A 13,431-nucleotide genomic window follows, 5' to 3' on the forward strand; every position below is an offset into this window, starting at 1 on the left:
ATCATACTAATTTTTCACGAATCTTCCTTGAATGTTTTCCGCAGTCCCATTCTTTATAGTGACTGCCATTTCTGAATTTCCCATAATTTTGTAAATATACAACCAAAATACCAGAGTCAAATGTCTGTTTTTTTCTCAAATTTTCAAGCTCATGACCACTACTAGTAATAGAAATGTCCTAACCAAGCTTGGAATTTCTATTGCAATAAGCCGAGACTAATACTGAATCGACGTAAAAAAAATAAAAAAATCTTCAAGATTATATGATTTCTTTGGAATTAATTTTGAGTATCATCTTTTTGAAGATAATTATGTAGCATGGTATCATGTAAAGCAGCGTATATGCTACAGGTGCCACAATAACAACGGTGGCGATGACCCCGTGGGACGGGGGCAGGCTTCATGCCAGAGTCCCCCGCTTGATTTTTTTTTAAATCGGGAATCAATCACCTTTCAATTTCAGCAGAAGTGAAGTTTTGGAGGAACTCCTGTGCCTATGAATATTTTGAACAGAAATATGGCACAATGTAAATGCTGTAGATAATCAGCATCATTTTTTACAGCTTTCTCTCCGTAACCTAAGTCAAAATTCAAACTGATGATAGAAAAGAAGAGTAATTAGAAAAGATCGTGATAGTATCGGATAGTATCATATCACGAAGATTGGAGAAAATTAAGAAGGGAAAAAAGACGTTAATGCATGGAATACGAGGAAACGATAGAGGGCGACGTTTATCAACATTGAATATGCGGGATTTCCCACGAACGATTTCGTAAACAAAGCCAGCTCGGCCTCTCATCCTCAGACGAAATTGTGAGCTTTTCCTCGTATTTATGATATTTCTTAAAAACTATATGTGCACCGAGCGTTATTGGAGATTGTGATGGACAGGGAATAACATATGACACACCAAGAATCCCCTTGTAAGTGGTACCAGTATGGTATGTTTACGCAGATCATTACAATGTAGATCTAACCGGCCCAGGGAGCTCCTGCGCGCCGGCGCGGCCCGCTTTGCGGGCCGGACCACATGGGCCGACTGCACGAAAGGGTCTTTAGCTTTCCAAGGACCGTCTTTCTTGTCGCCCATCTTTTATGATACGCTGTAAGCGGGGTGTTTCTGAAATTTATGATAAAGAATAAGATTCGTGAGCTTGCTTTTAAATCAAATTTTATACAAAGTCATGATATATCACATCATTTAATAAACAAATATTTTGTTTATTTTAACGGACAAATGAAATATGTTTGCAGATGATTTATTTAAAATGCGTTTCACATGGTGCATCATAAAAGATGGGCGACACGAAAGATGGTCCTTGCAAAGACCCTTTCGTGCAATCGGCCCCTGGACTCTCCGTGTAATAATAGGCAGACATGTACTCTCCAAAATGGGGTCGCAATAGCAGTAGGCCTAGCACTCCAAATAAAAGGGGAAAAATAAATTATGCACTTACCTAGATTATATGGATGAAGGTATATTTGTGACACAGAATCCTGACATTGAGGCACAAACTGGACCCTCAAAAAAGGAAAAGTTGGACCTCTCAGTCTCTATGACTCACTATGTCTCGTTGGGTATCGATCGGCCATTTTGATTATGTTTTCAATTTTGACAGAAGGAGAATGAACAAGAAAGAAGTTCACAGAACTTTTCCCTTTTTGGAGGGTCCAGTTTGTGCCTTGAAGTCAGGATTCTGTGTTACAATAGATTATCCTCTAATCAAGGTAACTATGTGCATAATTTATTTTTCCCTTTTTCTTTGGAGTGCTATTTTGACCCCATTCTACCCCCGGGGGACCAGTCAAATATATTGCTGTAGGCCTACACACGCTTGACTAAGGAATTTCCAAACACCCCCTAAACAAGTTTTTCTCTGTGTGCGAAATAACCTAAACAATTTTTGTCGCAGTCTTTATTAACACATTTTGGCCCCTAAACAAATTTCGTCAAAATATGACCGGGGGGGGGGGAACATATGTACCTAAACACGTTTTGCTAGTCTTTAAAAAAAGCTTTGGAGAAAAAACATACCCTAAATACGTTTGACCTCACGATTGACCAGTCTTTCAAAACCACCCTTTTTCTTGAAAATCAATTTTTTTTTATACCCTTAACAAGTCTACGCGCGGACCGCATCCAAAACTGAAAAAAAAAACACCCCTTGCCTTTAAATGTGTTTTTTTTTGGTCACACGTGTGTACAGCAATATATTTGACTGGCCCCCCTGGATTCTGCCCTCGCCTTTAGGACTCTGATGATATTTTTTAATATATTGACATATACTTCTTCATCATGGAGCCTTGAAACTCTTTCCATAGCATATAACTATAAGCAAGACCTACACACCCAGATTGATTTCCCTAGGAAATCCATGTTTAGAGGTAACCCAGGGGGCTCCCGGCCGCGTAGCGGTCGGGAGCCCAGGATCGTACGTGCAATTTGGCATACTCACCTGACAAGCGTGAAGTATGGTCAAAATAATTCTCAGAATAAATAGTTAAAACAGAAATCAAGCACTTACCACGATTATATGGATGATGGTCTAACGAGTGGCAGTTTTTCTGACATCTGGGCACAGACTGGAACCTCAAAAAACGAAAAGTTCTCTCCTACCCCCGTCTCGATCGGCCATTTTTGTTATGAATTGTAACAAAATGGCCGATCGAGACGGGAGCCCCCTGGGTTAGTTTAGAGGGTGAATCGGTTTGTATGTTTACTCATAATTTTTTTATCTATGAACCTTCATACGCCTATTATGCATTTCACTATGAATGTGAAAAATGAGAAGTTTCTTTATACCAGACCGATCTCGTGTAGATCCCTCGATCCGTTTGTCAACAAAGCAAATACCATTGCTTGACCCTTGAACTGCTTCATTATGATGTACCTTCGATTAGCGATGTTACAAAATGCCGTTTTGAATAACAATTTATAGATAAAAAATTCATAAAATTTATAAAAATTATAAATAGTATTATAATAATAATTATTTATAATAAGGTTTCAAATTTTATTCCCCCCCCCCTCCCCCAGGGGCTTTGCTGGTCTCTGCAGTAATCTCAATGCATTTTGACAATGAGATGAGGATAAAAGAGAAATCATTATCTTTTGAATTTGAGAAGTATTTCGGGTAAAGAAGACCTAAAAATCTATGGAAATAATTGGAGACGCATGTACAGATTGAAACAATATGTAGTGGGTTTAGGGTTCAATACAAAACTGTGCAGTACTGCTGTATTGCTCTCTCAGTCATATATTGTCATTGGCCCGTATTCTGAAGTCAGGTTTAACTTAGACCATGGTCTAACTCTGTGCTAAAATTATGGGAAGCCAAGAGTGTCAATTTTTTTTTTAAGTTGTATGTTTCTTATGTTTACTCTGCTCTTTCCTGATTCATCGATGGTGAAGGCAATCATCTATTTATACTTCCTAGACAATTCATGAATGATTTGAGAGCTAAATGAGCTGAAATATGGTATCTCTACTGTTAGTGATTTATGCAACAAGTGGCTATCCATACTTAAACCACAACTTTAAACCTGAGTTTAAGTTAAACCCGACTTCAGAATACGGGCCACTGTATCCATTGTGTTGATTGGTATGTACATGTCACTGGACCGATTTATGACTGTTAATGTTATGATCTACCATCTACTCTTCATTATTCTACCATGACTATTTATAATCATGTTATCATTTGACAACCAGTGATCTAACATAAATGCTATATACTTTCTATTGTTATTCCAGGCCTAGCCATGCAGAGCAATGGCAGAGTTTGGTGAAATCCCAAATTGTAGAGACGAAGAACCCTCAGAGATCATGAAACAGCCCATCAAGAAGCTTGAACCTGCAATCAACAGGTTCACCAAGATTGCAATACCACTGGACCTAGATAGGCTTGCCAATCATTGCAGAAACATCCAGAAGGTACAGGACTGTGTTGATTGCAGAATATAAATCTTTATTGACATTAACTGGCGCTGCACGGTGGCTGCCGGGCCCACGATCAATTGGGCAAAGCAAGTTTTCGGAGTATTTTATGTCTATTTCGAACAACAAATTATGGATTTTCATGGATTTCATGGATTTCATGAATAATAATGATGGTAATGATGGTGATGATGATGATGATGGTGATGATGATGATGATGATGATGATGATGGAGATGGTGATGATGATGATGATGGTGATGGAGATGATGATGATGATGGTGATGATGATGATGGTGATGATGATGGTGATGATGATGATGATGACCTGTATCCCCCATTGAATACTACATGTGTTTATAACCGAGCAATTGTTTGTTTTCTAATGGAATTTTTAAAAATATTTTGGTTTCATTTCTATTTAGAAAAATGAGTGATCTTTTGTTTGATTCTATTGGAATTAATTTTATGAAATTATTGTAACCACACACGTAATTTCTGTTTAATTTAATTATGCAGTGAAAACAGTTGAAGATTATTCATTTTGCAATGAAATGAGAAGAAAAACAAATTGATGTTTTTTGTTGGTTATATTTATCATGAATGTTAAACAAGGAAAGGGGAACCTGACAAATTATAGTTATGTGCTGCGGATGTGTGCTCTCTTTTCCTTTCTATAATTAGATTGTTGAGCAAATAATCATCTTTTGGTTTCACCAGATGAGACAAACTATCACTTTGTCAGAAATATGAATGTTTTTGCGATCTTTTCCATGGTCCTGGGAAGCGGGCCTAACATTGTTGCTGTGTGTATTGTTCTCCATAGGCAGCACCCCCTTGAATTCTAGTAAGTTTTGAGATTTTGAAAAAAATTTAGCAAAATGAAACCCTGTTTTTTGTGTTTGTTTGGGTTTTTTTTTTTTTGCTTGTCAAATTTAAATTAGAACCCCAGTAAAAAAATAATAAAAAATAATAAAAAATAAAAAAAAGGGCACTGATCTTTTCTTCAGTTTCACTTCAGAAAGATAACTATGCCCATATTGCCTTGGATATGAGTTTGTCTTATCACTTTCACTGTGGGTGATTATGTGTTTGATCTTTCATCCCCATGTTTCCTTCCATCATTTCAACTTCATTTACACTAACTTCCATAGTCCACATAACAAATTCAGTTGATCGAATGATGAGAAATCCAAACTTATAAAGGAATATTTTTTTCTCTTTATTATCCAGTTTCAACAACTACAGCAATGGGACAAGCTCAGAGTAGAGCAGATTAACGCCAGAAGAACAGTGCAAGTAAGTATATATTTATCGTTCAAACTGGTCGAACATTTAATGAAAAAAAATTCCAAAAGAAACCACTCAAAACCAATGTCACTTTTAATAAATAGTCTTGATTTAAAGATATTTTCCCTCTTTTTGTTTCTTTTCTTTCCATCTTAAAAGCAACTCAAAGCCAATGTCCGAGAGATGGAGAAGGTGAGATTACAGGTCAATGATGATGACCTGAAGTCCTTTGATGACCAAGTCTCTCCGGTCAAAGAGGAGGTCATCCAGGCTGTAGTCAAGGTCATTGAACTCTGTGGAGTTGAGACCTCGCCGTTAGACCCACCGGTCATGACCCAGTCTCTAACAGACTCACTACTGAGTACTGATGAAGGTCTTAGATCCAGATTTAGACATTCAAACTCACTTGAAGGTATGTGGTATGATGTAGAGCCAAACGGGACCATTGTCTCGTCATCACTGGCATGTTGTCATTTTCTATTTCTAGTGCTTCTCAGCCGATCAATATGAAGGCTTCCAATGACTTTATCAGAACTGATAATTTAGTCAGTGCTGATAACTTTTGTGAAATACTTCCCATGCATGCAGAATGATAATAATTTAGCATGAAGGAAAATCCTTAGACCAAGGACTGTTATAAAACTGCTTGTGACGTCGTATACAATGATGTGATGATTGACTGAAATATAAAGTGCTTGAAGGTCATAGCATTTAAATTATTGTTACACATGAGAATATAAGTCTACTAAGATCATATTTCAATTAGCTCAGTTAAATTAAAAAAAACAGAATCACTTTTACATGTAGTTTCCCTATCTAAGTTATACATAAAGTTGTTCATAACTTTAGAAGGGCAATTCCATAAAATGATCAACCTTTTTGTACGTCCGACCCCCATTTTTCTCAAGTTTTGCTTCACTTCATAAACTGACCAAGTCATGGTCCTGTGAGAACATTACAGACTGTCAAAAGAACAAGAAATCAGAGACAGAAAATTTCATGAAAGTCCCATATTTAGGGGGTCGGACGTTTATATTTTATGGCATTGGCCAGAAGTCTTTTTATTTATTTATGTTTTATGGGTTTCTACTTGTCAGTAGGAAATAGAGATTAGGGAAGATATGATTCAGAGTTTTATATATCCACCATGATAGACCCAGCAACAGCAAATTGTCAATTCTGTTCCAAGTTAAAACAAGAAAACAGACAATAAAATCTCAAATTGATCATGAAAACAAATGTAACTAATTTGTGATCAAGTTAATGGGAACATTTAAATCAAACTGTTCTCTCATTGTTTCTCTACCCGTCCTCAGCAAGCAGCCATAGTTCTTCCATGGAATCTTCAGATGCCGTCCCAGAAAACTTATCTCAAGAATCTAGTGAAGCGCATCATCCGCTACAACAGCAGGAACAACAACAACAACAACAAACTCAAGAGGATATGATGCCATCACAAGAAGTTCAAGATTCCTGGGATATGTTGAAGAATGAGCTTGTGGAACTTAACAGTCTCACACATGAGTTTGCTGCACAAGTACAGGCAAGTAGCCCAACAGAGGAATAAAGCAAGATTGTTGATGATGAGAATTGAGCATTCAATTATAGATCATACAAAACTTTACAGATCAGGGGCCAGTTTCATAAGGACTTACAACTGTTGTAATTTTACCATAATGGTAACTACCGTGGTAACAGGGCTCAGCAGCCAATCAGAATCAAGGTTACCCTGGTAGTTGCCATAACAGCAGTTGTATTTCTTTGTGAAACAGGCCCCAGACTTACTTAAATTATAATTCGTAATTATCAGGATTAACAACAAATAGTACCCTATCAGTTGTTTCATTCAGACAAGTTTTCAGTTTGTTGATGCAGCATGTGTTGAATGAAAAAAAATTGTAGTAAATTGTACCCTGTTACAATGATAAAAAAAAACTTTTCTTTACATTTGATAATATGTTACAGGCACAGCAAGAGCAAGTTGACAGTATTCAAAACAACATCCAAGTTGCTCAAACAAACATCCAAACTGGTGTGAAACATCTCTTAAAGGTGAGAACTTGTAAAAGTAAATCTCAGAGGTGACATGACGGACATGTGAGCCCTGTAATATGAAATATACAATAAATTGTGATTACTGATTGTATTTTGTTTTTGTAACAGGACTCTGCTCCTATAAGTTACACCTGTCAAGACTGTCATCAAACAGATATAGTTATGTTTAGGATAGTAATAGAAGTGTTTCATTAAAAATAGTGTCAATATAATGATAAGTGTTAAAAGATACACATAAATGAGGTTAGGTGTAGGTTTTCAAATGTCACAGTTGCCACCAGAAAAATTCCATCTGTGCATTATGAGTAGAATGTGTGCATGACGACAGACAGTCAACCTGCCCGAAACGTCGAGTCTCTCTACTGCTTCTACTCATCAGCTCTACTTGCCGACTCAAACCAGCATCTCATCCGCCCTACTACTCAAGCTGTTTTTCAACTCGTCAATCTCTTCTGGTTTACAGTCCTTTTCAGGACTACATTCAAGAAAGAATACTCTACTCTCAATCTACACTTTCTCGCGTATCCATTCCTTTTTTTTCTTCTATCACTGTTTCTCTACATGGTGTTCCGTAAACCACATCAGCGAATGTATAATTTTGGCATTTTTTTTTTTTTATCAATTTTTTATGGGTAAATCATTTTTATTAAAAATAATATGTAAATTTTATATTTCGATAATTTCTTATGAAAATACTGAAGAGCCAGACGACATATAACAGATGCCTTTTAAATTATGTCATTTTATCAAGCGTTATTTACAGATCTGCCAACAATTAGGAAAAAATCTAGAATTATTACAAATTTCAGACTGCTTCACAAAAATTGTGAATGTATCCTGTACACATTGAATACACACACATAACATGTTTTGCAGTGGCAACTTGTGTTGAGACAACAAGTAATGTGCAATACATGCTCACATGTGCTCTGTTCTTACATAAAGAAAGGGACAATTAAACTTATCTAAATACACCCTCATACATCTTCAGTAAAGCAAGATTATCTTTATTTGTCGATTTTCATCTGGCTATCTGCACCAAATATATACATGTAACATATATTTGCAGACATGCTGCACAGTGCAATTTCCAGGAAATATGCATATTCCTAATCTTATCTTAAAACTACGAAGTTTGAGCTCCTGGATTACTACAGTAATTTGTACTTCTAAAGGTTGACAGCTTTTGGTTTATAATTGTCTATTTATTGTTGGGTTCCAAAGTCAAGAATCATATCTAATCGTATTTACTTTCAGATATTCTTGTCACCGACATACCTAAAGTTCATGCATGATTTTCATTTGTTTGGGGTTTTTTTAATTCCTATTCTCATCATAATAATTTTTTTTTCAATTTTCTGGAAAAGCATTGTGTTTTCATAATATTATATTATGGCTCTCTGTAGAATGTGATCTTTTGCATAAAAAATAGTAAAATATGCAACATTTATACAGTGCTTAATGCACTGTGCTGCTTATGATTACCTGGGCTCCGTAACACAAAGGTTAGCGATTGATTGCTAAATAAAATGACCAATCAAGATCATCGTTGCATGCGTATTTTGCTCTGTAGGCTGACTAGGAACCAATCACAATTGTTCTTTTAAATTAGCGATTAATCTCTAATCTTTGTGTTACAGAGCCCAGGTCAGGTGCTTGAGCATTGAAGAAATTCCTTCATAGTGGGTACCCATTTACATTTGGGGGATTGCTGCCCAAGTTTTGTGGAATAAGCATTTGAACTTGTCCTCAAAACACTCATTTAGAGGAATCTTAGTTTGACAAAATGAATTTGGCCAAATATTTCCCCCTCCCCTCTCTCTCTCTTCCTTTGCTCTAAAAGCAAATTAGGGAAATATTGATGTGATATGTTATGCAAGGTATAAGTATTGTTTATCACTATCATCATTTTACATTACTTCATTTTTTTATTGGAACAGGCATCTACCTATAAAGCTGCTATGCTACCAATAGGTGGCGCTCTCTTGGGAGGAATAGTGGGCGGCCCTGTTGGGATCGTAGCTGGAATGAAGGTCGGGGCTGCCGCTGCTCTTGGGGGCGGGGCTATAGGATTCCTGAGTGGACGTGCCATAAAAAAACGGCAAGAGAAGAAGATCCAGATGGAGATGTCGGTTCTCACTAATGGAACTCTAGAGGGCAGTGTTGTAGAATCAAGGAAGGATAAATGAACGAGACAGAAACTCCTATGCTTGATAACCACAAGGAAGGTTGAGATACTGTATCGGTTGGAGGCATCTGCAACTTTTAAATGATTGTGAGTGTGCTGGCCCTGTTCATGCTTTAAATCATCATCATGGTGAATGAGGCAGCTCAACATCACATGAGAGACTGCGCTATATGATTTTATTAGTACGATGATCAGGAATAAGGTCATTTGACATTCAAAGAATTTATTCCTCGAATTCCTTATGAGCACATAACATTATCTTGGCTAAAGCCAGGGTAATTATGCTGCATTTAATGTATAGCACCTAGAGACTTCTGATGAAGAGGTATTAGGCAATATACAAGCAAGTATAATTCAGATCTATTGAAATAAGTTGGCTGCAGCTGATATTCAGAAATTAACCATAATTCATGACTGATGGAGAGTTCCCACCAAAGCAACATCGTCTCGAGATAACAGTTGAATCTCAGTGTAGAGGGAATATTTAAATGTAAAATTCTTGTTATAATGGGGTACTTTTCTTGTTTCTTGTATTGGTTTGCCTGATTTTGTTGGATTCTTGTACCAAGAAGACAAGTTTTGAAGGTCACAATGATCTGTTGATACATCTAATGATCAGCCTCATAAAGACATCAAGTGAAAAGTTCTTTTAAAAGATGTTAGTAGTTTTTTTTATCTGTATCAAATTTGTTATAGTCCTAAAAAAATCTTGCAGTGCTGATTTTATGCTTTTCATGTCCCTTCACTTGCTACAGCTTTGTGAATAATAAAGGAAAATAATTAATATGATATATCTCATTAAGGGCATAATGACAAAGAAGTGGATATAAAATGCACAGCTTCAAATTTTACCACCAAATTACTGTGTTAGACCAAAAAACATCCCTTCAATGTTATTATAGAACCAGTCAAAACATGCAAATACAAATGTTACAAAATCTCCTTGGTTAATGCTTACAAATGCTATCAGTGAAGTTGCAAAATTAAGAGCTGTGTATTTTATCTTCTCTATTTGTTCCCTGTGTTTATAATGACTATTACATCCAGAAATGGAGCACGGTGTCATATTATTTGATGCACAAAAAAATTGAAATTGACACCAATGAAAAGGCTCTTTGATAAAGACCACATGATATTATTTACAATCCTTCCTCGGGTACATCTTAACCAAGAACTTTTTGATACCTGTGTAATTGTGTTCATGCTTAGTTTATTCCTTGTTGAATATGATTTTTCTGTGTTTTGTATGCAGTGTTTAAGATTTCTTTGAGTAACTGATTTTCCTTTTCTGTTGAAAATATCCATTGAGCATATATTGCAAGAGATATACATGTATGTACGCTAAAAGGTATTGTCCTTCGATTGGTGCTCGTGTTGCAACCCTCGTAGCCAGAGTATGTCAGCATGAAATTGATTTATAATTGCTCTTAAAAATAAAGCATTATTAATTTATTTAGATACTAATGTGTGTGTATCGGTTATACATGAACTACAAGTATTGCAAAAAACAGTGCTATTGAATTTGACTACATGTATATATGATTTTGTTAAGCATTTACATGGACCCTTTTTGAGCTTTATTCCTAAACTCCTTACCTAATACCCCATAGATTCCTGAAGATTTTGTTATTTTTTATAGATGTACACAAAAATTGTAGTATAAAATTGGTGTAAGGTTTAACTTCATCAATTTTGGTTGTTCATATATATTTATTTATTCGGTCGTCATAAGATTGAAGTTTAAGAACAACATAGCAGTAGTCCAATATTCATAAAATCAATCTTAAGAAAGTAACGAAAATAAATTTTGGAGACAGATTATTTCAGTCATACTTCATATTTTGCCATTATGCTGTACTATGTGGCATTCCTGAAAACTCTCCTGCACACAGTAAACAGAAATCAATTGTAGGAAGTAGGAATGATTTGTACAATTGATTTATTGATAATTATATGCAGTCACATAACACAACTTTTTATTACAGGGCCCTGAAACCAACATAATTTATATTTCTTTGATATCCCATGAAGAATTTACTTTTATCCTTTTGGGTAAACACCACTCTCTTTGGCACCGAACCACACCTTACATATTCCGTAATAGAAAACTTTTTTTTTGTCATGTTATTTTTGCAAATGTTTTACTGTTTTATTCTTTCTGAAATATTTATGATGAGTATTCTGTGAACATGTGGTCACTATAATGTCATGTAAAGTGATACAAACAATGACTGGGATGTGTTCCTTTGGCACCAAATACAATTTCTAAAAAATATCTTTGCAGATTGATATGAAATTCGATTTATAATATATGTGATTTTATTTCCATGCATTAACATTTTGCTTAACTTTCATAGGTATACATATTTGTGAAATGATTAATGTGTAGCTAAAATGAAGCACATTTACTTTGATTGTTTGTTCTTGTCTGTTGATTCAGCCGTCAGAATCATGGAAGATTCCCCATTGCTGCACTTGACTATAAAAACCAAACTTGTGAATATGCTAAAGAAATTCAAATCTTTCCAGATATCTGTAAACTGACTCAAGAGCTAATTTAGTATGTTTAGGATCATACAGCATGCAGTAGAGGCACCGAATACAACCATTTAAGATTTTTTTTTTGTTCTCTATTTAGTCCCATGTATTCATATTTTGATGACCCTATGAACCTTTGTCAAACCGTGTTTTCTACTGCTAAGAAGCCCCCTTCCCGGGCATATCATAGAATGGTGTAGATGTACATGAGTTCTCATAGAGATTAGCGGTATAAGAGGGATAACAGAGTTGCCAATTTATCTGGCTAATTTAGGGCATCAAGATAATCAAGTTGGCTTTGGTAAAGTTAAGCAGGGGCTGCAGTAGCGGGTGGGGGGGGGCTGTTCCAAAGCCATGTACAAAAACGTAAAAATGATCACATGATTGTGATTTTTTGCATGGTCAGCCTCCCCCCCCCACTTTGAAAACTATTCCGCGGCCCCACATCATAGTATCATGAAGTATTTTATGAAGAGGGTTGGGAAACTACCCCTTGACCTAAAAACAAAATTTTGTTATTATTTACTAGATGATTTTCTTCATCTTCAATTTAACAAAACTGTACCCTAGAACTACAAAGATCTTTATATGCAGCATTTTCTCATTCCTTACTCAAACATTAGACACTTGCCATCAGTATGAAGGCTTGTTCAAGATATGATGTGACAAAGCTGAGACGCATTTTGTCAATAGGATAGTAAATGATTACAAAAATGTTCAAGAAACTTTCTTCATCCCTGAGCTTTATGAAAGGGGACCAATCAAAGCCTTTACAAACTTAGCAAAGAGAATACCTACATTTTGTCCACAATTGTGCAGACAAACTCATAACATGAGAGCCTGCCCCCCGTTTCTTGAGAGGATGACATTTTGACTCCAATTAGCATAAAAGGGGTCACTCTTTGTAACAACGCTGAAAAAAATTCTCACTGAGCTTTGTTGCACCATTTTGTAACAAGGCTGAAATCTTACTTTGATAATGTTTTAATGAATGTTACAATAATTAGCAATTTATATTTATTGTACATATCTGTATATATATATATACAGAGGTATACCACTGTGGTTTTGTTGCCAAAGTGCCTGTGTGAATATGGTCACACAGAATAAATTACCGTTTCATGTATGTTTTTAGATCTTGTATGTCTTTGTCTGTTGCATTTACAGAGTATAGTTTATATTTCATCCTGGGAATGAGGACAAGGTGAAAGTGGGAGAAAGAAGTGGAAGAGAAATAGACAAAATAGTCACAAACAGAGAGGAATAAGAGAGAGGAATAAGAGAGAGGGGGCTTGGAGAGAAAAAGGTGAAAGGAATGACAAAGAGGAACTTCTCAACTTTGCAGCATTTGATAATGGAGATTTTTCTTCTTCAACGGGTGGAGAAAATGAAATCGTCACCACACTTTTTACATGACTTTGA

The 13,431-nt window shown here is 35.8% G+C and overlaps 1 protein-coding gene across 3 annotated transcripts; it reads left to right on the forward strand.

The window, feature by feature from the left end:
* Positions 1 to 727: 727 nt before the first annotated feature.
* LOC121429593 (syntaxin-17-like) lies at positions 728 to 13,135 on the forward strand. Of its 3 annotated transcripts, none has more exons than XM_041626721.1 (7): positions 728 to 814; positions 3,756 to 3,935; positions 5,172 to 5,237; positions 5,388 to 5,640; positions 6,545 to 6,771; positions 7,194 to 7,280; positions 9,224 to 13,135. In XM_041626721.1, exons 2-7 carry the CDS (start codon positions 3,774 to 3,776, stop codon positions 9,470 to 9,472), a joined length of 1,044 nt encoding a protein of 347 aa, XP_041482655.1. In that variant the 5' UTR covers positions 728 to 814; positions 3,756 to 3,773; the 3' UTR covers positions 9,473 to 13,135. The 3 variants fall into 3 exon arrangements, with proteins under 3 accessions (XP_041482655.1, XP_041482646.1, XP_041482639.1); XM_041626712.1 differs by having other exon boundaries at positions 734 to 942; XM_041626705.1 differs by having other exon boundaries at positions 734 to 924.
* The last annotated feature ends 296 nt before the right edge of the window (positions 13,136 to 13,431 follow it).

Source organism: Lytechinus variegatus, chromosome 1, assembly GCF_018143015.1.
Source record: "Lytechinus variegatus isolate NC3 chromosome 1, Lvar_3.0, whole genome shotgun sequence".
Classification (NCBI taxonomy): Eukaryota; Metazoa; Echinodermata; class Echinoidea; order Temnopleuroida; family Toxopneustidae; genus Lytechinus; species Lytechinus variegatus.